The 25535-nt window shown below is 40.8% G+C and overlaps 1 protein-coding gene across 1 annotated transcript in view; it reads left to right on the top strand.

Moving 5' to 3' along the window:
• Nucleotides 1-13908: 13908 nt before the first annotated feature.
• LOC124716692 (cilia- and flagella-associated protein 58-like) overlaps nucleotides 13909-25535 on the top strand; it is a 145668-nt gene continuing 134041 nt past the window's right edge. The window contains exons 1-3 of the mRNA XM_047243232.1: nucleotides 13909-13947; nucleotides 22945-23160; nucleotides 23282-23430. Of these exons, the coding sequence (XP_047099188.1) occupies nucleotides 13909-13947; nucleotides 22945-23160; nucleotides 23282-23430 (404 nt within the window). The remainder of the gene's footprint in view (nucleotides 13948-22944; nucleotides 23161-23281; nucleotides 23431-25535) is intronic.

Here is a 25535-nt window from a genome sequence, read left to right as displayed (position 1 = left end):
TATGTAAATTCAGAACACACGGATTGGGACGTGTATTTAAATCTGTTGACAATCGCATATAACGCGAAAGTTCATACAGGAATGGGGCTCTCTCCGTATGAGGTAATTTTGGTCGGAAAATGCCATCACCATTTGATGTGCTCAAACCTCAGGTAGGTTCACAGGATGAGTCAGTGAAGAATTTCGCCAAGAAATTGAGAGAGATTTGGCAAAGGGTGCGGCGTGATAATACTAAAGCTTTGGAGAAAGAAGAGAGTATTGGGCAAAGAACAGGTAAACTGCCGCAATACAGAATTGATCAATGGGTATTGTTGGCTAATCCTTATGTTCAGAAGGGTAAAACGAAGAAGTTTTTGGCGAAATATTCTGGACCGTATCAGGTAAATGAAATAGTGTCTCCAGTGAATGTAAAGTTGCAGTTACCAACCAAGTCGTCAGTAGTTCATGTGAGTAGGATTAAGCCGTTTAAGGGCGCAGTGGATGCGTTATCGCAGATTCCTCCAGCAGTAACAAAGGGTGTGAGGGTACCGAAGCTAAAAGAACAGCAGAGGAACGTTCCTTACGCACTTAGGTGTAGGGATAAGTAGATTAAGTGTCCTCGGGGAGGAACATGTCGTATTTATTGTTATTAGGTAATAGGGTATGTGTAGTTTTTATTTGTCATTTGTGTGTTTTAGACGTGGTAAGGAAGGGAGCGATTGACATGGCTTCCTTTTCCTTCAGGTGCTGTGCCAGAATGTGGCCCGGGAAGCTTTTCGTAAGTCTGGTACTGCTACACTGTTGCAGAGGAGAGGTGGTGCAGGTGCAACCACTAGATAATGGAATTTTGTTTGCAAGACAATTAGATGTGGTATTGTCAAGCCGTAGGTGGACAATTGTGTTCACGTATAATATATGGGGAGTGAGGAATGATGTACGGACACTACAGGATAGGTTTACGGGGCTACAGGCGGCCACGGAGAAGGAGGGGTTGTTTTAAGACATACGGAACGAGTATCAGGAATTGAAGCTCTCATACGAAAAGCTGAGAAGGCAGCTGCAACAAGTAACTGAAGTGGTCTCACAAACGCTCGTTCGCAGGAAACGAGGGTGGTTGGATGCAAGGAGAAAATTGCTGAAAACAGTGTTTGGAACCGCGGATGAGGAAGATATAAGGAGCTTAAATAGTACGGTGGGGGAGGTGCAGGAGTTGACAGAGTCGACAAAGTCGAAAGTGGATTGGCACACGACACGTATAGGTAACATGGAGCAGGGGATATTGAATGTCACTAGAACAGTGCGGGAGTTGACGTCAGACCTGCAACGGTATGCAGCAAATACCAGGAAAGTGTTGAATGGGGATATAGAAGCTAATAATAATAATGTCGTGTGACGAGGGCGTCCCGTCGGGTAGACCTCTCGCCTGGTGCAAGTCTTTCGATTTGACGCCACTTCGGCGACTTGCGCGTCGATGAGGATGAAATGATGATGATTAAAACAACACAACACCCAGTCCCTGAGCAGAGAAAATCTCCGACCCAGCCGGGAATCGAACCCGGGCTCTTAGGATTGACACTCTGTCGCGCTGACCACTCAGCTACCGGGGGCGGACATATAGAAGCTATACAAGCGAGATTGAGCCGAATAGACGGGAAAATACAAATAGCAGCTTTATTGAGGACATTAGCAGACAGGGTGGATGATGCGCCTGTCGAATTGGAAGCGTTATATGAAGCTATGCATCACGCAGTGCATGGGCAATTGAGTGCCACTTTGTTAGGTCCAGATCAGATGCTGAAGGCGTTGCTGAAAGCGCAGAAAGAATTCTCGGAAGGAGTGCGTCATGTCGTGCCTCCAGCGAAGCGGAATTTACCGTTATTCTATCGCATGTCTAAAGTGATAGTAATTACGGATCAGGCGAGTATACATGTAGAAGTACAAATAGCAGTGATGGGTATCAATTCGCGGTACCAGTGTTATACAGTACGCCCGTATCCAATTAGATGGGGTGTACTTGGAAAGTGGGTGCAAGTGCAAACTCGGGAAGTGTTGTTAGTGTCAAGATGGAGGAGTGCTCATGTGGTAATGTCTACGGAAGATTTGACAGACTGTTTCAGGGGAAGTGTTTTTATTTGTCCAGCAAAGGAGGTGGCAACCCACAATCATTCGTGTGAGATGCAGTTGTTCTTGGGGAATATGGGAACCCTAGAATGCGAAAAGAAGGTGTTACTTCTGGGACCGAAATTTCAGAAAGTTGGGGAACATTGGATTTACTCAGTGTTCTAACTAGAGATCGTAGTTTCCACTTGTTACAGAAATGGTAGATTGACAGATATATCAAAGCTTGAATTGCAGTGCACTGGGTTATTGATTAATGGCACTGGATGTGAAATAGTGGGGAAGCATTTTCATCTACTGGCTACTTTCACGGGTACAACAATGATTAACGTGACGCAGCCTATCTTGTATTATCCAGAGGAACCACCACACATATTGCCTCACCAGAACCTAACGTTTATTAACGAGTCCTTGGATCTCACATTGCTACAATCTTTAGATAGCCTGATTATCTCAGAAAAAGAGCAGATCTCAGTTAATCAACTACTGCAGCACGTGCAGCAAAATCGGGAAAAACGTAAGCAAAACACAATTATAATTGGTGTGTCAACGACTAGCATAATCTTAGTTCTAGTGTTTATTTGTGCAACTTACTTTTGTATACGGAAAAAGATGTCTCGTTCTGAAATAACAACCGTACATCAAATACCTATGGGATGGATCGGGAATAGTGGAACGTAATATAAATAGATAACCAATGATAAGATTGGAATCAGTATTAAGTGTAAATAGATTATTAGCGGATAAGAGAAGTTTGACAGTGTTGAAGGAGTAGTTGTAAGACACCTGTATATAAGGAAGTATGGCGTGCACAACCAGTAAGTCCAGAATTGTAAAATTCGGGACGAATTTTCTTAAAGGAGGGAGATGTGTAGAGTTGCATAATAGTAAAGAGTTGGAAACGTGGAATATTGTCAAAGTTTCTTTGCCTATGCCGAGAGCCAGAGGCAGTAGGTTAGCCAAGAGGTAAGAGGATTGCACATGTATCGGAATGTGTCATCACGCAGGGGCAGTGGCCTGGTTACACACAACAGTGGTGTTATTACTGTTCGATTTTGGAGCATTACCTGCGACCAACTATGCGAATGAAGCTGTGACACTTTCTGCGCAACCCTCCCATCATGTTGCACGACAATATGCGGGCGCATACAGTACAAGCTGTGGCTTCTCTGTTCGGTCGATTACTGTACCATCCACCGTGCTCCCCGCACTTAAGTCCTTGTTACTTTGATTTGATTCTGAAGATGAAGGAAGCACTTCTAGGCATTCGCTTCAGAACTGTTCCAGAGATTCGACAGGCAGTAGACCGCTCATTCGCACCATCAACAGAACAGGCTCTGCTAACTGTATACTACGCCTTACACACCGCTATCAACGGGTTCTACACAACGCTGGTGACTACTTCGAGTGACAGTTAACAGGTACAAACATGTAACTCTTTTGTATCGGTTGTGAATAAATAGTTGCTACTATTTAAGTTCCAATCCTCGCATCTTCAGTGATAACATAGATCTAACATAAACTTTTACAAAAAATTACCATCATCAGTATCTCGAAAAAAGAACGCCTTGTTATTAATAGTTTTTTGTGGAGCACTTACTCATTTACTGCGGAACACCTCTGTTCCACAGAACACAGTTTCGGTAAACATGCTCTACACGGAGTACACCTCCCGGTAGCAGGTAGGCGCAATGAAGTCTACCAAGGGTCAAGCTATTGAATTAAGTGTGTAAGTTTAAGGTAAGTGTAAAAGATTATTAGAGAAAGTAACTGCGTAAGGTTCCGCAGCCAGAGTCACTTGACATAAAAGTTTTCTGAGTAGTGTACCGCGTCTTCTGTGTCTACTAATAAGCAGACCCTGAAGGATTTTTAGCATACTGCAACCCCAGTTGCGTACAACACTGTATCGCAGCCACTACAAGGTGAGTCTGCAAGAGAAGTGAGTCGGACGTAACACTACCAATTACTTCGACACAAGGTGCTAGGGCACGAGATATGAGGAACAATACGACCCTCTCGGTTCTAGGCGCGCAGTCCGGAACCGCGCGGCTGCTACGGTCGCAGGTTCGAATCCTGCCTCGGGCATGGGTGTGTGTGATGTCCTTAGGTTAGTTAGGTTTAAGTAGTTCTAAGTTCTAGGGGACTGATGACCAAAGCTGTTAAGTCCCATCGTGCTCAGAGCCATTTGAACCAATACGACCCTCTAGGGGAAAACATACATATTGTACATACATATTGTATTGTATTATGGTACAGTACGTATCAGACTGCAGTCTCTGTAACAAGTGAGTGAATAAATGGTGTGTAGCAGGGAAACCATGTATTTCCAGATATAAGTTCATTAGATCTTTGTTGTTCCATATCCTCTCATCGATCAATCCCAAGAGTTTGTACACGGTGGAAATAAATCACCCTGTGTACACAAGACTGTATACATGTCATAATGATTTTGAGGCCCAAAATTCGGCAGTTTTGATTGCTGGAACATTTGCTGAAACCAGGTCCTCCCGCGCGCAGACTTCATCTCACTTCGGGCAGACCAAGAAGTGTTCAGCATCTTGAAGTTCTCTACATGCGCAAATTGCATCTCCAGTAATGTAGGCGCAACGTTTCAAGTTTTGTTTGCACAGTGCACCACTTCAACCCATCGACGCGCAAGTCGCCGAAGTGGCGTCAAATCGAATGACTTGCACCCGGCGAACGGTCTACCCGACGGGAGGCCCAAGTCACACGACATTTACATTTACCACTTCAGTTCACAGTCTGTTCAAAGTCTTCCACGTCTGGTAAGTTAGTTGTGGACCAGCAGAGAGCTATTACTTCAGTTTTTGGTTGTTACTTCCGGTTGCATTGTTCCGCCACAGTTCTTGTCGGCGAGCGGAAGGCGACGATGTAATGGTTACAGTCGTTCAAAGAAAGCTACACTACTGGCCATTAAAATTGCTACACAAAGAAGAAATGCAGATGATAAACGGCAATTCATTGGACAAATATATTTTACTAGAACTGACATGTGATTACATTTTCACGCAATTTGGGTGCATAGATTCTGAGAAATCAGTGCCCAGAACAACCACCTATGGCCGTAATAACGGCCTTGATACGCCTGGGCATTGAGTCAAACAGAGCTAGGATGGCGTGTACAGGTACAGCTGCCCATGCAGCTTCAACACGATACCACAGTTCATCAAGAGTAGTGACTGGCGTATTGTGACGAGCCAGCTGCTCGACCACCATTGACACCTACATCGTGCTGGCATGAGGAAAGTTTCCAATCGATTTCTCATACACAAACAGCAGTTGACCGGCGTTGTCTGGTGAAACGTTCTTGTGATGTCTCGTGTAAGGAGGAGAAATGCATACCATCACGTTTCCTACTTTGATAAAGGTCAGATTGTAGCCTACCGCGTTTTCGGTTGGTGAGAATCTCGAGAATGTGCTGGCCAGGGCAGCAGTCGAATATTTTCTGTATCCAGAAAGGCCCGTACAGGACCTGACACATGCGGTCGTGCATTACCCTGCTGAAATGTAGGGTTTCGCAGTGATCGAATCGAACAGGTGACCGAGACGTGTAACCAATGGCACCCCATACCATCACGCCAGGTGTTACGCCAGTATGGCGATGACGAATACACGCTTCCAATGTGCGTTCACCGCGATGTCGCCAAACACGGATATAACCATCATGATGCTGTAAACAGTACCTGGATTCATCCGAGAAAACGACGTTTTGCCATTCGTGCACCCAGGTTCGTCGTTGAGTACACCATCGCAGGCGCTCCTGTCTGTGATGCAGCGTCGAGGGTAACCGCAGCCACGGTCTCCGAGATGATTGTCCATGCTGCTGTAAACGTCGTCGAACTGTTCGTGCAGATGGTTGTTGTCTTGCAAACGTTCCCATCTGTTGACTCAGGGATCGAGACGTAGCTACACGATCCGTTACAGCCATGCGGATAAGATGCCTGGCATCTCGACTGCTAGTGATACGAGTCCGTTGGGATCCAGCACGGCGTTCCGTATTACCCTCCTGAATCCACCGATTCCATACTCTGCTAACAGTCATTGGATCTCGACCAACGCGAGCAGCAATGTCGCGATACGATAAATCGCAATCGCGGTAGGCTACAATCTGACCTTTCTCAAAGTCGGAAACGTGATGGTACGCATTTCTCCTCCTTACACGAGACATCAGAACAACGTTTCACCAGGCAACGCCGGTCAACTGCTGTTTGTGTATGAGAAATCGTTTGGAAACTTTCCTCATGTCAGCACGTTGCAGGTGTAACCACCGGAGCCAACCTTGTGTGAATGCTCTGAAAAGCTAATCATTTGGATATCACAGCATCTTCTTCCTGTCGGTTAAATTTCGCGTCTGTAGCACGTCATCTTCGTGGTGTAGCAATTTTAATGGCCAGTAGTGTATTTGTCGACTTCGGAATGAATCGCGAAACGACGCCAGTGCACGATATCACTGTAAGCAGAAGCAGTGTTGTAAAGATTTGTGTATTAGCAGCACTTTAACGCATGTCGCTGAAAATGACCTTGATCGACGCACAAGAAAATCCTGTCTGGTTACAGAAGACATAACGCTTCGCTTCCAAACTCAGGATGGCTGGAATCATTTTCCTGTTTCTTCTTCACGGCACCAGATGAGCAATGCAGATACATAATTTGCTTATTTACATGAGGCTCCAACTTAGAAGAACAGTGTATAACTCTATACACACGACAACTAACAACTGTCGCAACATTATTAATCATCCAAGAAGGGTTATTCTGGAATCTTTTTTTATTTACATAGCAGTTCGTACCAACCAATGTAAACTTGAGGTATAAGTACTGGTTGGAGGGCCAGTAATTTACACACTCCCTTTTTCTTGCTTCCTCCACCGCCGTGCCTCTTTACAGTACTCAGCTGGAAGAAACCGGAAGCTTTCGGTCACGTAGCACGTATTTCAATCGCTAGCTGCAGAAATGCAACTAATCCTAAATTTATGAATTTCCATTTTTTGATGATTATGGTTCTGACCAGGGAAACTCCACTTCAGATTTAGTGGTAAGATTGCCAGTGGACACCCCGTCAAAACACTGACATAGCATAAAAACAAGAAGAAGGTGTACTGAACTGAGAAAAAAAGAAGCAAAGTCGGTCCAAGCTCAAGGCTATACAGCCACGGCGTCGGGGTTATGTAGTCACCGTGTTGGACTGCGAAATGGGATATCCGTGTTCAGGTTTCCCTCTTGCCTGTTTTTTTCACAAAATTATGAACTGTCTATCCAGTCATTGACGTGTCCGTTCGCTGCAATTAAATTTGTGTCTGTGTCGTGGTGTCACGTCCTTTTGCAACAGCGTACCTCCTATTAGTTCTGCACAAGTACCTCATGTTATGACCCTTGCATTCCATTTTGGAAGTTTTGAATCTTGATTTCCTTTGTAGAAACATAAGTCACACCTGTTTATTAGTTACTTTCAGGTCTGTGAGATGTCTATACAGCATTTCGCCTGCACTTACTACCACATTAACTTGCGACGGTAATATATTCTTTCCGTATGACTCATATTCTATAACCAATGAAAAGTATGACCATTTACAAAAGGCGCTACAGTCTGGAACCGCGCGACCGCTACGGTCGCAGATTCGAATCCTGCCTCGGGCATGGATGTGTGTGATGTCCTTAGGTTAGTTAGGTTTAAGTAGTTCTAAGTTCTAGGGGACTGACGACCTTAGAAGTTAAGTCCCATAGAGCTCAGAGCCATTTGAACCATTTTTTTGAACCATTTACAAGACCGCAGAAGGAGAACAGATACGTCAATGACCGGACGGACAGTTCATAATTTTGTGAGAAGGAAAAGACATGAGGGAGACTTGAACACGGATCTTCCCATCTACGGTCCAACACTGTGACCACACAACCACGTCGTGGAGTTTACCCTAACCCCCTCGATGTCGCACGTCTTGAGTTTGTAACGTTCAGTGTTTCTATTTTGCTTCTTTTTTCACAGTTCAGTACACCTTCTTCTTTCTGTTTTCATGCTTGACCCGGGGGGAGGGGGGGAGGGGGGGAAGCGATTGGAAATTTCCCATGTGAGTAGACCGCTGCATTGTTTATCGCAAAAAGGAAACCCATTTGCACGATAAAACGGCTGTGGCAACGCCGTCAATTTTCCTTTGACTGCAGATAGGAAATTAGTCCAGGACATTTTGTCGGTGTTGAGGGATAATTAGGAGAGAGCTGAAGACGAAGGAATGTTACTACGCAGTGGACGATATTGTTGAACTCTTGAAACATTCTTCAAAAATCGGTAGCAAGTTTTCCGTTGTTCAAATGAAGGTGGATTATTTTATCGAGTACAGTTCCTGTTGGCCTAAGTTCTATAAAAGAACCTGCCTGAGCGATGATTCGTGTAGTCAAGTCGTTCCTAGACATCTAAAAATACAACGAGAAAACCTTTTCAGCTGAAAATCTGCATGGTGTTACGTGCAACATGCATATTGCTGGCTTCCCGAAGGACACTCGTAGGCTGAGAAAAGCGGTGCAACCTTTGGAACGCCGTGCAAGGAAACCCCACATATCTGAACTGCCTGTCAGTAATGATAAAATGGAAGACATCAAGAAACCTCTAGTCTTTATCTCTGAAGACAGAATGCGGTTTCGTAATTCAATCACATCGCGGCCGACAACAACGGCACCACGTGATGCAGGTGAAGATAACTGAGCAATGGAACCATGCAAAACGTCAAATATTGTACAGAAGTATATAACAAACAATGTTTATTACAATAAAAGAAGTTTATATACTTATGTTTTAAAACGAGTATCTTAAATCTTAAAATTAATTTGAAAATCCGATGCACTGCAGAAAGGGAACATATCCAACATGAACAAATTCGTCCCCCCTCTTTCCCCTTACGTCGTACTTGTCTTTTACTTGTACGTAATAAGTAAGTATACCTACATCGCCGGCCGGAGTGGCCGAGCTGTTCTAGGCGCTACAGTCTGGAACCGCGCGACCGCTACGGTCGCAGGTTCGAATCCTGCCTCGGTCATAGATGTATGTGATGTCCTTCGATTAGTTAAGTTTAAGTAGTTCTAAGTTCTAGGGGACTGATGACCTCAGAAGCTAAGTCCCATATTGCTCAGAGCCATTTGAACCATTTTATACCTACATCAAGAGACTAGAAATACATGTGACGAGATAAATTGCATTAAACCGGTTTTATTCAGTTTTTTGCCTCTACTGCAGTAAGCGGTTCATTTGCTTCGGCACCAGCCAGGATACCTTTGAGATTCTCTTCTTTTTTCATTTTTTTGCGTCATCAATCTTCTGCCTGGTTTGATGCGGTCCGCCTCGAATTCCTCTCCTGTGCAACCTCTTCATCTCAGAGTAGCACTTGCAACTTATGAACTCAGTTATTTGCTGTATGTATTCCAGTCTCTGTCTTCCTCTACAGTTTTTACCCTCTGCAGCTCCCTCTAGTATCATTCCCTGACGTCTTAACAAATGTCCTATCATCCTGTCCTTTTCCACATATACCTTTCCTCTCCTATTCTGCGCAGAACCTCCTCATTCCTTACCTTATCAGTGCACCTAATTTTCAACATTCGTCTATAGCACCACATCTCAAATGCTTCGATTATCTTCTGTTCGGGTTTTCCCACAGTCCATGTTTCACTACCATACAATGCTGTGCTCCTAGCGTACATTCTCAGATATTTCTTCCTCAAATTAAGGCCTATGTTTGAAATTCGATGGATTCTCTCGGTCAGGAATACCCTTTTTGTCAGTGCTAGTCTGTTTTCGATGTCCGTTGTTGGCTATTTTCCTGCCTACGTAACTTCATCTACTTCGTGACCATCAATCCTGATGTTAAGTTTTTCACTGTTCTCATTTCTGCTACTTTTCATCACTTTCGTCTTTCTCCGATTTACTCTCAGTCCATATCGTGTACTCATTAGATTGTTCATTCCATACAGCAGATCATGTAATTCTTCTTCACTTTCACTCAGGATAGCAATGTCATCAGCGTCATTGGTACCCTTTCACGTTAAATTTTAGTTCCACACCTGAACCTTTCTTTTATTTTCATCACTGCAGTAGGGGCAAAAGACTACGTCGCTGTCTTACACACTCTTTAATCCCAGCACTTCGTTCTTGGTCGTCTAATCTTATTATTCCCTCTTAGCTCTTGTACATGTTGTATATAACCCGTCTCTCCCTGTAGCTTACACCTACTTTCCTCAGAATTTCGAACATCTTGCGCCATCTTGCACTGTCAAACGCTTTTTCCAGATCGACAAATCGCATGAACGTCTTGATTTTTCTCTAGTCTTGCTTTCATTATCAACCGCGACGTCAGAATTGCCTCTCCGATACCTTTACCTTTCCTAAAGCCAAACTCTTTGTCTCTAACACATCCTTAATTTTCTTTTCCGTTTCTCTGTATACTGTTCTTGCCAGCAACTTCGATGCATGAGCTGTTAAGCTGATGTGCGATTTAAGAACCTTCAATACCGTATACTGTAGCAGCTAGAACTCCATTGTTGAACAAGAGCGAACTGCGTAGCGGCAGCTGCGTATGTGAAACATATAACTGCAATGTTGCCACACAGACTATGTTGGCGATAGTTTTGTGATGCTACATGGACGAAACGACACTTCGGCAAGATGTTGTGACAACAGATTGCGTTTGCAGTTTCAGGCCGATGGAAAGGATTCTTATACGCAGAAGATAGAAGCACGAGGGGTATATCTTTTTATTACCTGTTTTTGTTTAGACCATATTTCTTGTCTCTATTTTTCCTTTGGGTCGGTTTTTGCGTTCCTTCTATGAGGGCGCCCTTGGTGTGGACTTAGTTTGCCCCACTTTCGCAAATACAAAGGTCCTTCTTCTTGAATGTGTGTTTTCTGTATTATTGGCTTCATTAAAACGCTCATCACATCTTCTTCTTTCTTCAACTGTCAAGCGCATGCCTTAAGAGGAGGAACAAAATTCCATTTCAGAATGAACACGGAAGAGAAAGAGACCACGAATTTGGAGGTCGCTTCTGTGGAGGCAAGGAAACACATTTTCAGCGTAATGATTGTACGAGGGCTATTCGGAAAGTAAGGTCCGATAGGTCGGGAAATGGAAACCACGGTAAAAATCTAAAATGTTTTGTTTGCAACAGTTAGATACACCTTGCAGCTACTTATCTCCATAGTCGCCGATCCGACTTAGACGTGTATCGTAGCGTTGTACCAACTTTCCAATACCCTCGCTATAGAAGGCAGCCGCCAGTGCTTTCCACCACTTCTCTACGCTGGCCTACGGCTCGTTGTCTTGTGCCAAAATGTTGTCTTCATAGCCAGCGGTTCATGTGAGCAGAGATGAAACTCAGAGGAAGACAATTACGGGCTGTATTGTGGGTAGTCAAACATTTCCAATTGACAACGATGCAGGAGCATCTTCATTGCCCCTGCAGAATGCGGCGGAGAATGGTCTTGAAGAAGAAACAGCACGACAGTTATGTAATGTTAGCTGCATAGCTTCAGGCGAAATTTCTCACCAGGCCCTAGTACTTGGCGGCAGACACTATTTTCTAGACATCTTTACGCACTCACTGCGAGCTCAGAAATGGGAAGAGCGACGTGATGGTCACTGGGGTTATACTAGAGACACTACCCAACACATCTGTGCAAAGATTTATCGGATTGTCATAGTCGTTTCCATTTCGCGACCGATCGGACCTTACTTTCCGAATAGCCCTCGTACATTTATCTATTGTTGGCACAGTTAATTGTGATTTAAAGCATTATTCGTACATATGCTACACAGCCAATGGTCAGATCGCCAATGGCGCATGAAGATGAATAGTTTGATTGTGGCCGGCCGGTGTGGCCGTGCGGTTCGAGGCGCATCAGTCTGGAACCGCGTGACCGCTACGGTCGCAAGTTCGAATCCTGCCTCCGGCATGGATGTGTGTGATGTCCTTAGGTTAGTTACGTTTAAGTACTTCTAAGTTCTAGGGGACTGATGACCACAGATGTTAAGTCCCATAGTGCTCACAACCATTTGAACCATTTGAAGTTTGATTGTGTACAAGTCGGGAAAACTGAATATGATGTGTATCGCCTTTTATTTCTGTTACTGACAGTACTTTTTCATCCAGTAAATAACGATATAGTCATCGAAAATACCGTAATGACTCGAGTTTAGAGTTAAGTGGCATACCATCGCTAGTCATTACTGTAACAATATTGTGCGGTGCATTTCTGCTTGCTACATTTTTCTTGACTGCATCTTCTAGACGTTCTGTTTTAAAGTAAAACCACATGTACTGTACACTTGACACAAAATAATGGTCACCAACAATCACAGCCGAAGTTTAAAGTTCTTTAAAGCAGTGACACGAATGAAACACAATATGTCAGTTTTTAATTTTGCTTAGAAAACTCACGGAAGAGAAAATATTACTTCAAAAATTACACTAACAGGTTCTGACAGTGTTCTACGTCTGTTCCAAAATGCCAACCTTCGGCTGGAACACACTTGTTATTTTATGATAGTTAAAATGTATACTATGTTAATTATATAGAACTTAAAATTTCCAGTTGTCACTTTTCAGTATTGGAAACTACGTATGTTCGTTAGCGCCGTGCATAGTTCTTTCGTAGAGCCTGTCTGGATGAAAATTATTTTGCACAGAGGTTTATAAATAATCCCTTCCAGACTCCATCGATTTATATAACGGGAAGAAACATGATGTAGAGTGCAACGAAAAGTAGCCTCTCGTATACTTTATAGTTATTCACAGGGTACAGAATTCAGTGGCGGATGCCCGCACGCTATTCGTTCGTTTCTTTCGTCAGTCGATCCGACTGAATCGAGTTATCAAGTAGTTGTACTTTCCTATGTAGCACGCTCGTCCGCGTCGTCGTATTTTATACGTTTCTGTCTAACACATGCCTACGAGAAAAGTCGCGACCATTCTAGTGATCTCGATACGTTATTCTGTCTCGCATTTGTTCGAGAAAAGTCGCGAATATTCTACAGTTTTCTTGTTCAGAGAACCTTCGACACGTAGCGTTATAAATACGGAGTATTCGCCGAACAGGAAGCTAGTTTACATTCAGAAGCAGAAATGTTGAGACTCGTAACAATATTTTTACTAGTGACGTAACAATAGTTTCCCACACCTAATTCGTAATACTTGTTAGGTATGGAAACTATTGATGCGTGTATCTCCGGAATAGTGACTTTCAATAAAGGTTCCTAAAAAGGCATTGTTGCCATATAGGCCCTCTATCGAATGCGCTTGAAAGGAACGGAATCGACAATAAAAGTTCTACATACGTAAATTGCCGGATGACGTCATCATAGCCCTTATAATATGCGTTGGGTACATATTGGCTTGTCGCTTTCACACCCCATAAACGTCTGGAAGCGAGACTCGCTGCCAGGTAGTCAGTTTGAAAGCGACAATCGTCGCGATAGCTTGGAAGTAATAAAAAGTGAACGACTGCGATTATTGGCTATTACCACGGACAACTCAAGATATCCTTAGCGCCCCCTCCTTGAGGTTTTCCTGTATCCGCCACTGGTACAGATACAGATCGTCTTCATTTAGGGTAACTGCAGTGGCTTGGATCTGATTCCCCCTCGGCGGTGGCAAGTCGTCTTAGCAACGTAAGCAAACAAGCCCTCCGAGCCGCGCTTACGCGCTGCGTCACGAGGTGTAGTAGGAAATACGTAGCTACCGGTACTGACAATCTCAGTTTATCCTTTTCACCATTGTGGCTTCACGTAGAAGTATTACTCAGGCTTAAGCATGGATAAAGAAGACGACAGGTTGGACGATGATGATGAGGTGTGTCAAAGGCTATTTTTTCTATTGTTTAACGCTGCATGGGCACTGAGGATCTTTTGATCACAATGCTCTTGTGTTTTCAGTCGGGGATGTCAAGCACAGATCAAGCGGAAACGACATACATCGACACGCCTTTTGGAGCTGCACAAAGGGAATACGAAACAGTAAGCTCCAGCATCTGTTTTGTGCATGGTACTTAACGATATGACGCTAAATCCCCTCTTCCCAGGTGCCATTGGCTAAAGTTAAGTATTAGTCCATAAATCTTTCTACTCCGTGGTCTGAACGGAAGGTAAGCTGGCAATGCTAACAACTGGCCTGAGGTAACGCCACTTTCGTATTACTGATAAACTGCTTTCAAAGCGCGGCCTCTTTCAAACATGTAATACAATCTAGAGGGGAACTATATCTCGAATATCTCGTGGTTGATACAATGCCTCTGTCAACAATTGTATTAACTAGGACAGATGGTCTATTTGCGATATGCTAGTAGGCGAAAAAGAAACCTTTGAAAAAACTGGCAATGAATATCGTACGGTAGGGTACTTTGATCAAAATCGCTTGATTGCAATTAAAACAAAGCAAAAGCTGTAGCAGTCGCCATATTCACCATTCAGAGGTGGAGACCAGGTAATCCTTACACAGAAATAAATGGACAAACAATTGGAAAAACAATTTACAGAATTACTGGATTCACTCACAGCAGTTTAACCCCAGTACAATGAGACTTTTATGACACGAATTATGTGACCCATAACTATGAAGTAAAAAACGTATTTTAATTTTTATTTTGATTCTTCTTCAATTGTGTCTTCATCTTTTGCATCAACACTAGTTTCCTCAAAATCACTTAAGTCACTATGGTTTGTATTGTCAGTTTCGGCATCATTCAATATTTTCGTAATTTCTTCTACCAAAAGGCTCCCGCTCGATTATGGCATTTTGATGGCCGAAAATGTTATAAAATTAATAGTTACTGGGGCAATAATGGTTCTGAATACTGTGATCAGTACCTTAATAACTATAAATGACATGTATTTTAAAGTAAAGCAGAGTACTATGTATAAAATACTGTTGCGCAAACAATATCATGGCCCCATATGTGATCCAAACAGAGAACTGCAGAACGAAATATAAAATACCCTTGATTGATGTTGGTACTTCATTAGATACACAGTCTGCTAAAAGCAAGTGGTGCATGCACAGTTAAGAAAATAAAATGGCTGGGTTACAGACAACCCCACAGTAAGGTTCTAAGGTTAAGTTGAGCTATTGGGTCCCAGCCTAACCACAATCTTGGCCATGTGCCCTGTGCTGTGATCGGTTGTTGAGGTCATATATCTTTGCTGTGATTGGCTGAGAGAAGAGAAACAAGCAGCAACCATGTCAATTTCATTGTAGGTAAAGTCAACGAATATGAGGGCAGAAACCTGGTTTTGGTGGCAGACTAGTCTGTAGTTTAGTCCAAGGTCAGAATTATGTTGGAAAGTGACTTGTTTGTGACATGTTGACACCAATGAACATGAAAGAAAAAACCGAAGGTGTGGTGACAAATTGATCTGTGGCTTAGCCAGAGGTGTAAGTTAGAATGGAAGGTGGCTGTTTGGTTGTGAGTTGGAGAAGCCAACCATTGTGAAAGCAAAAATCTGGTGGTGATGGTGGTAACAGACTCATTGGTAGATTGAAAAATCACCAATGATATCACATTGTTGTCACCATGTTGTTTATAATCTTTAGTGCTAAAAAAACTGTAATATAGTACTGGGACTGGCTCCGACCATCGCATTACATACATCCTTCTATTCCAACAAATGTCCTCAGAAATGGGCATGATGCTTAAAACTTGTTGTGCTTGATTAAGTATCTAAGGAGCATTAAATAGCCAAGATGGAGTCAGTATTTCATATACTTAATTTATTGTTTGTATAGTTCACACATTCATCCCATTTTAATGTATCTTTTTTCCACAGCACAAGTAATTTAGTGGCATTCACCATTTATAGTTTGTCCTACACAGTTATTTCTACAGTTTGTAAACATTTCTTTTATCAGTTATATAAACGGATTGCAGTGTTTATTATATGTAAAGATAAGTGGCCAGATTGTCAGAGAATAAAGTCTGCCCCAAAAAGTCACGTAATGATGTGGTTCATATGTCTGGAACACCTGAGAAACTGTCTAAAATTATAAAGGGATTACTAATAAATTTTCAGTGGTTGCTGATGAAACATCATATATTATTGTCAAAAATTGCAATATTTATTGTAGAGCCACAAGCAGAGATTTTAAACTTATCATTTGGGAATGTATTTCTAAATGGTTTGAAAACTAAAAGAATGACACAATTTCACAAGAAGAGTGCCAACTGTGAAATCACTGATTGTTGGTCAGTATCAGCTTTCTCAGGTTCTAGCAACTAGACTAACAGTCTTACCAAGAGATGCTGAGAAACGATTCACACCATGGGGTAAGAAATGGAAAGTCAACAAAGAAAATTTAGCTATAAATGGAAACGCAACACTGGATGATAAGCAATGTGTTCATGATATCTTAATGAGGCTTTTGATGCAATTTATCATGACATGCTCGTGTAAAGTTGAGTAATTATGGACTCAGAGGGCAGTATAAAATATGGATTCAATCAAACCTTAACTGTTGCCATCTGATTATAGTAGTAAAGAATGAAGACAGAGCAGTGCACAGCATTTCTAATTTTTGCAATAATGTGCAAGAAATCACATATGAAGCCAGTTATTCAAACCTTAACTGTTGCCATCTGATTATAGTAATAAAGCATGAATACAGAGAAGCACACATCATTCACAATTTTTGCAATAATGTGCAAAAAATCACATATGATACCAGTCATTTGACCAACCTCATTTCTGCTCTATGTAAATAATTTGGCAGAAATAATAACCGATGAAACTACAGCACTCTTTGTAGATGATACAAATATTCTGTCATTACATCACACATGGAGGAAAGTAATGGAAAGGTCAACACAACTGTTCAGAGCTAACAAACTCATCATAAATTATGATAATGTGTAGTTGCTAACTTCCATTCCACAAAAAATCTTCATCCTGCGAAAACTGTTTCCACATTGACTGAAAAAAATGTCTAAAATGTGAGCAATATGAAGTTTTTAGGCATACATATTCAGGAAGACTTGTAGTGGGTGATGCACCTTAGTAATCTAAATAGAAAAAAAGAAAGGAAGAAACATACAGAATACACAAAAAGATTGTAATAAAGATGAAGAAAGCTAAATTCAGTGATCCTGTAGACCACTATTTACAAATGTCAAGATACTGTTTCTGCCTTGTTTGCATGTTTACTAAGTGCTGGTTGTTACAAAAGGGATGATCTTAAATGAAGAAAAGTTAACAGTAACTATCTGGTGTGCCACTTCAGCTCTTTCATACTCAGTCGCAGAATACTGCTGTTCCACACAGCGGTGGCAACACTAAAATAAAATAATTGATACATAGTAGTATCAAGCAATGTGCCTCATCGCAATGTGCTTCAGTCCCACAAACACACACTGCCTTCTTGTAACTAGTTATATACCACCACCATATATAACAAGACCTTAATGATTGTGGAACATGTAAGCAAGAATAGATAAAACTTAGAATTGCCAATTCATTCAGGAATATCATTATCAGAACCACAGCAATTGATTTCAAGAAAACTGTCTTGGCATGCTGCAGTAGGCCTGAGGAACAGTAACTTCAACTTGCAAGAAACCTGGAACAGTCAATGGCAGTAGCAGCCTTCCATGATGCATCACCAACTAATCAAATATCCCTTGGAGTAACCAGCAATTTTTCACCTACCCCAGTGACAATGGTGCATATTGAATTGGATCAGAACTAATGGAGGTAGATGGAGAACATTGCTGCACCAATATGGATGGAAGTCCTTCCCTAAACATGACTATGGTGTACAGCAGCTTACAGTACATTCGCATAACATTTAAATTTTCCCTCAGAGCATTCAAAGGGACGATGTAGGACCTTCACATTTTGTCTGCAGATTGTTCTGACTGGATTTACAACCCGGACTTAGAGCTATGAACAAATTACAAAGTTGATATTGTGTGTGTCCATATAGAAATGTATATATTTGTTGGAAATAATTGCCTACAGTTCTCTGTCATCATATGATAAATAAATAAATTCTTTGAACCTGTTTCTAGTAAATCAGTTGCAGTGCCATGCCATGGCAGTCTTTCAAATGTTCGAAATAATGTATTTTATGTTTCTTTACCAAGTAATTATTTCTATGTTTTGACTCGGTCCACATCTTAGCTTCATGAATGCACAATGTGTCAGTGACATACACAGGTTGTACTATAATTGGTAGTGAAAACTGTCATGGGTAAAAGTATACAATAATAGAAACAAAAATGTTCCAGTAAACAAGGGTTCACAAAGAGCAGTTTGTAAGATAATCATGAATATTTGGTTATGTGCCACTACTGACTTTAGTCTGAAACACTGTGCTTGTTAGTACCCAAATGTATCCAAAACTTAAATTATCTGATTAAGCCCCATCTATGCGGGCTCTAATTTCATCCATATACAGTACAGTAGTAGTACTTCAGTGCCTGAGTTGCTATAATTTACTGTAGACCCAGACCTGTTAAAGGGGCTGCTGTGCATGTCATCCCCTTACTTGGATGCAATACTGCATTTGTATTTACAGTGAGTTATGAATTCAGACACTCCCAGATCATTTCACAAATCTTGTCAAGACTGTATAATTCACTGGTCTAGTTCCTCAACTGCCTCAACAGGAGTACAGTACACTTCACTTTTAAGATGACCCCAGATAGATAAAAAAAAAAAAAAAGAGTTCTGAGGTCAGGTGCTCTAGGAGACCAAGGTACAGATCCTGCTCCATTTATCCATTTTGGATCATACTGCTGAATTAAATTTCATCTATACTCTGATTAAAATTCCTTTGTGACTGACAAGACTGCAGTGGTGGGGCAGTGTTGCTGGTGTGCGGGCGGCCACACTTCACAAGATGCTGCATGTTCCTGCAAAACAGTCAACAGAGTGACGACATGGTGCTTGAGAATAAACTATGGTCAGCTGGTGGCCAGCCCCTACCACTCACCTTGCTCAGATGTCAATCACAAAGTAATTTTAACTGGAGTATCACACCAGAAACAAAATGTGTTGCTGCCCCATTGAGCATGTAACACACTTCCCAGCTAAATTCTATTGGTAAAATTTGAACTCAGTTACATGGAGACATGAGCCAAAATCTTATATTTCAAATACATTTGTACCATCTAAGACAATATTTTGTATTGAAGTCAGCAGAAGCATGCAACCACAATTTGCAATTATTGCAGAACTTCTCATTTTGGGGCACATGTTTAATAAAATGTTTTGGCTTCTATTATCATATATTTTGTTTGTTTTTGTTAGTAGTCATGATACATCCAATGTATATAAAATAAAATAAATTGGTCTGTTTTTCACCTCTATTGTGCCCATGAAACATTGACAGTGCCCCTGTATTGCTTATGTATGGTCCAGTCACATTAATGTTAATCAGCACATTCCTCAAACTGGGGAACTATCAAGAATGGAGTTCCACAAGGGTTGGTCTTGGGTCATTTGTTGTTCTTAATATATATTAATGACTTGCCATTCTATATTCATGAAGAGGCAAAGTTAGTTCTCTTTGCTGATGATACAAGTATAGTAATCACACCTGACAAACAAGAATTAACAGATGAAACTGTCAATAAGGTCTTTCAGAAAATTACTAAGTGGTTCCTTGTCAATGGACTCTCACTGAATTTTGATAAGACACAGTACATACTGTTCCATACAGTAAATGGTATGACACCATTAATCAATATAGACCTTAATCAGAAGCACATAGCTAAGGTAGAATATTCAAAATTTTTAGGTGTGTCCATTGATGAGAGATTAAATTGGAAGAAACACATTGATGATGTGCTGAAACATTTGAGTTCAGCTACTTGTGCAATAAGGGTCATTGCAAATTTTGGTGATAAACATCTTAGTAAATTAGCTTACTACGACTATTTTCACTCATTGCTTGCATATGGCATCATATTTTGGGGCAATCCATCACTGAGGAATAAAGTATTTATTGCACAAAAGCGTGTAATCAGAATAATAGTTGGAGTCCATCCAAGATCATCCTGCAGATATTTATTTAAGGATCTAGGGATATTCACAGTAGCTTCTCAGTATATATACTCTCTTATGAAATTTGTTATTAACAACCAAACCTAATTCAAAAGTAATAGCAGTGTGCGTAACTACAATACTAGGAGAAAGGATGATCTTCACTATTCAAGATTAAATCTAACTTTGGCACTGAAAGGGGTGAATTATACTGCCACTAAAGTCTTTGGTCACTTACCAAATAGTATCAAAAATCTGACAGATAACCAACAAGTATTTAAGAAGAAATTACTCCAGAGGAATTTTTAGATATAAATTAAGAAAAAAAAGAAAAAAAATTATAAATAAAAAAATAAAAAAATAAAATAAAATAAATAAAAAAGTTGTTATATTAACTTAATTATGTTGTTAAATTAACTTAATTATGTCATGTTTGGAAAATTTGACTCATTCCACATCATTACGAAATATCGTATTCATGATCCATGGAACTAGTATTAATCTAATCTAATCTAATCTAATCTAAACCGCCACCTATATTTGATGTCAATGTGCAATAACCACCCATAGACAGAGTTGGCAGCACTAGGAATGGAGGCTATACAAATTGTATCAGGGGATGCGGAAAACAGTACACTCATTCTCATAATGTGGAAGTGGGGCGATTGATCTATCATCCAAACAGGCTTGATCATTGGCTTTCAGGCCAAGGGTGGAAGCATTTCTGAAATGACTGTCTGTAAATTGTTCACATGCCACCTAGGTAAAGATATACGATGCATAGCAAAATGAGGCCATCCATAACAGGCCCTGAGACAACTGTGGTGCATCACAGGTCATATATGACAGGTGAAGGATAGGTGCAGAGATGAAATTGGCAAATAGATGTGCAATTGTTAAGCAACTGACTGTTCAGATCAACCAAGAGGCTGCCAACAATGCCTCTTCAATGATCATTCAGTAAACGTTGGTTCTAGTTTATGCACCAGTGCTAACTGCTATTTACTGGTGATGAAGGCTGCATCTTGTATGCCAGTACCACCATTGGACATCCACCGAGTGGTGGGGGGAGATCTTCACAGGTGAATCATGTTTAATGCTCTATTAGACAGATGGCTGTTGGTGTGTACAGAGGGAAATTTCTGGAAGCAAACACCCTGTTACGATCATCTGAAGGGTCCAAGCTGGAGGGAATCCCCTGGGTGATCTTGTTATTCTGGAAGGTACAATGGATCAACACAAGTATGCACCTATCCTTGGGGACCATCTACATCTACATCCATACTCCGCAATCCATCTGATGTTGTGTGGCGGAGGGTACCTTCTATTCCTGTCTCGTATTGTTCACAGAAAGAAGGATTGTCGGTTTGCCTCTGTGTGGGCTCTAATCTCTCTGATTTTATCCTCATGGTCTCTTTGCGAGATATACGTAGGAGGGAGCAATATACTGCTTGACTCCTCAGTGAAGGTATGTTCTCGAAACTTCAACAAAAGCCCGTACCGAGCTACTGAGCGTCTTTCCTGCAGAGTCTTCCACTGGAGTTTATCTACCATCTCCGTAACACTTTCACGATTACTAAATGATCCTGTAACGAAACGCGCTGCTCTCCGTTGGACCTTCTCTATCTCTTCTAACAACCCTATCTGGTATGAATCCCACACCGGTGAGCAGTATTCAAGCAGTGGGCAAACAAGTGTACTGTAACCTACTTCCTTTGTTTTCGGATTGCATTTCCTTAGGATTCTTCCAATGAATCTCAGTCTGGCATCTGCTTTACCGACGATCAACTTTATATGATCTTTCCATTTTAAATCACTCCTAATGTGTACTCCCAGATAATTTATGGAATTAACTGCTTCCAGTTGCTGACCTGCTATATTGTAGCTAAATGATAAGGGATCTTTCTTTCTATGTATTTGCAGCACATTACACTTGTCTACATTCAGATTCAATTGCCATTCCCTGCACCATGCATCAATTCGCTGCAAATCGTCCTGCATTTCAGTACAATTTTCCATTGTTACAACTTCTCGATACACCACAGCATCATCTGCAAAAAGCCTCAGTGAACTTCCGATGTCTGCCACAAAGCCATTTATGTATATTGTGAATAGCAATGGTCCTACGACACTCCCCTGCAGCACCCCTGAAATCACTCTCACTTCGGAAGACTTCTCTCCATTGAGAATGACATGCTGCCATTACATCCAGTTTGTTTTCCCTCAGCACAAAGGTATCTAGCAAAAGAGCAATCCAATGTGTCACACAGTTTACAGTGTACGAGCACCAGGATAAGTCTACCGTGGTCCCCTGGCCACCGAACTACATTCTAATGGAGAATTTGTGAGCTCTCCATGACTGGGGTTTTCATCCCATGAATCCTCAACTGAGAAAGCTAGCATGGCTTTCCACAGTGCTAGAGACAGCATGGCTCCGCATCACCGTTGGAAACTTCCAGAACCTCATTATCTCTTCCTGCACATCTCACAGCAGTCCGCCGTGCATAAGGTAGTTTATTCAGTCTTTGACAGATGGTCACATTATTTATTTAAAATGTCAACTATTTCATTTTGTACTGAGATATTTTTGTAACAAAAATCAAGAAGAAACTAATTTTGAGCTCATTTTTAAATGATTTGTCAGTGAGCTTGTAAGCTAGTTTGAAACTCTTAGGACACACAGAAGTTAAATCACAATGCCTTCATATATTCAACACTGAACAACATATGTCAAATTCTGTACTTATATTAACATTTTATTTGCTTTATAGGATACTAATGAAATGTTTATAAAAGATCTGATATGTTATTCCAGGCAGTTACTGAATTGGCAAGAAAAGATGACCTCGAAAAATATGCACAATCATTTACTAATGTTTTTGATTTGCTTAGCAAGACTCATGCAAATGAGCAGAGTCTTGCAGAAAAATGTGAGAAGCTTGAAGCAGATCTGGAGATGCTTAGAAAAAAATATTCGGCAACAATGTCTCAGGTGGAAGAAGATAGGGAGATCATAGCAAAACTCAAGCAGGTTGGTGCAGTAGATGCTTATAAGTGCTGATTGTTGATTTGGAAGACCATATCTTTTTAGCAAGTTTGTTAAAAATAATTCTGTAATTATCTCACTTTTTTCCATGATTTGTACACTGCAGGAATTAGAGAGATCCCGGAGACTTACAGATGCTGCACATGTACGGGAACAGAATGCACATGAAGCAATAGAAACTTTACGTCAACAAGTTGCTCACCTGAAGCAGGAAATTGAAAAGAAAAAAGAAATGGGTGGAGAACAGTCAGACGAGTGAGCAATGGTTTACAATGTTTTAAAGACTTAAGAAAGATCTGGCTCATAAATAAGTGCTAATGAAAGTATTAATCTGAGTTTTTCTTTGTAGAAATGGTTAAATTATTTAATTCAGTTCACTCACAAAAGTATAGTGTTTTCTTCCTATCTTATTACTTATGATTTCATTTTTTTCAAGTTTCATAATGTAAATCTATTATTTCTTTCATACTTATTAGTGATTAAAGTTCCACTCTCATTCATGCCTTACTTTGTGAGTCATTCCTTGATATAGTGTTTTAGGGATGTGACCAAAGGTCCCAAAAAAATTCTGAATTTATAAAACTGCCTTTTTTGTACTACCATGTCTGCAGGTGTACAATCCTGAAGAACTTACTGTATCTGAAATTAGTGGTAGCTAACCACTCAAAATTAATTGTGAGTAGAGTAGGCTCTACTCTGTTGGCTAATAGGTACATGTGATTCATTAGTATCTACTAGATACATCTGTTTCTGGTATTTATATGATGACTGATGTCATCTTTTTAACTTATTGATTGAAAGATATATTCAGATATCAATGAATGTATTCAAGTGTCCAGAAATGACTGACAACTACAGAAATAAGGGTATATACTCAAAAATATTATTTTCATTCATATACCAGTAATGTTAGCCTGGCACTGGAAATAAAAAATCTGAACTAGTAAAACATCATAGCTATTGCAATAACCCTGATGCACATGAATAAAAAATAACTAATCACAAAACACCATTGGTTAGCACTTCTCAAAATTAAATAAATTAAAATCTCTGACATGATATATGGGTTATTTCAGAAATATTTTTAAAAACTGTCATTGTGTAATACCAACACCAAGTGAATAAAACAGACCAAATGATTATGTGACTAAAACTTCTCCATTTTAGAGCTGTAGTTAAAGTTTAAGCTAAATGCATTCAAAACCAAATTTAACAAGTCTAATTTGTAACAAATATCTAAAATTCCTACAAGTCAATTCCCTGGAGCATTCATTGTGAATTCAGTGGTTATTTTTTTTGCTATAAACACATTCATATATCCAGAATGAGATTTTCACTCTGCAGCGGAGTGTGCGCTGATATGAAACTTCCTGGCAGATTAAAACTGTGTGTGCGACCGAGACTCGAACTCGGGACCTTTGCCTTTCACGGGCAAGTGCTCTACCATCTGAGCTACCAAAGCACAACTCACGACCGGTACTCACAACTTTACTTTGGAAGGTAGGAGACGAGGTACTGGCAGAAGTAAAGTTGTGAGTACCGGTCGTGAGTCGTGCTTTGGTAGCTCAGATGGTAGAGCACTTGCCCGCGAAAGGCAAAGGTCCCGAGTTCGAGTCTCAGTCGGGCACACAGTTTTAATCTGCCAGGAAGTTTTACATTCATATATGTTTGAGATTAATTCATCTTGAATGTTTCACATGTGTATCTTCAGTCTAGTTTACAAATGAGTCAACATTTGAATGGCACAAGATAGCAATGGCAAACTTATATTGCCAGATTGACATGTCATTGAGCAGCCCTGTCAGCAAGTTGCAGAATTGTACAATCTGTCTCTCCATGCTGAATGGTGTTGCCACTCTGTTTAATTAGAGAAGATGTTAATTTCTGGAGATTATATTTTTTCACATTTTTTGGGAATTTCATGTTGTCTTGTTTTTCACTCTTATACTGAAAATGACATGTTTTATTTGTGACTGATGCATTTGGGTCTACGTGTAGAAAAGCAAACCTACTGTATAAAGTGTCCCCTTTTTCAGTGTCTACCACAATCACTCTACCTACAAAACTCAATGTTTTCACAGTAAGTCACTGCAGGTCTTGGTTATACACAGAGTATAGGTGTGCTGCTAAGATGATTAAGTTTTGCAGGGGGAAATGTGGTTCCCCTTTTCTGGGAAATAGTGATAGATGCTGATGAAGTATACTCCAACCACAGTTATAATGTGATGATGAAGGAGGAGAGGGCAGCCACAGAATTAGCCACTGATTTGATGGATCATTCCCTGCAGTTTAATAATGATGCTTAGGAGTAAGTGGTAGGGAAAGGTTTAAGGGCTCAATCTGGAATTGTTCCACAAAGA

This window comes from Schistocerca piceifrons, chromosome 9 (assembly GCF_021461385.2).
Source record: "Schistocerca piceifrons isolate TAMUIC-IGC-003096 chromosome 9, iqSchPice1.1, whole genome shotgun sequence".
NCBI lineage: Eukaryota > Metazoa > Arthropoda > Insecta > Orthoptera > Acrididae > Schistocerca > Schistocerca piceifrons.
Note: the sequence above shows the minus strand (reverse complement) of the source record. Positions and strands in the feature narration are given on the sequence as shown.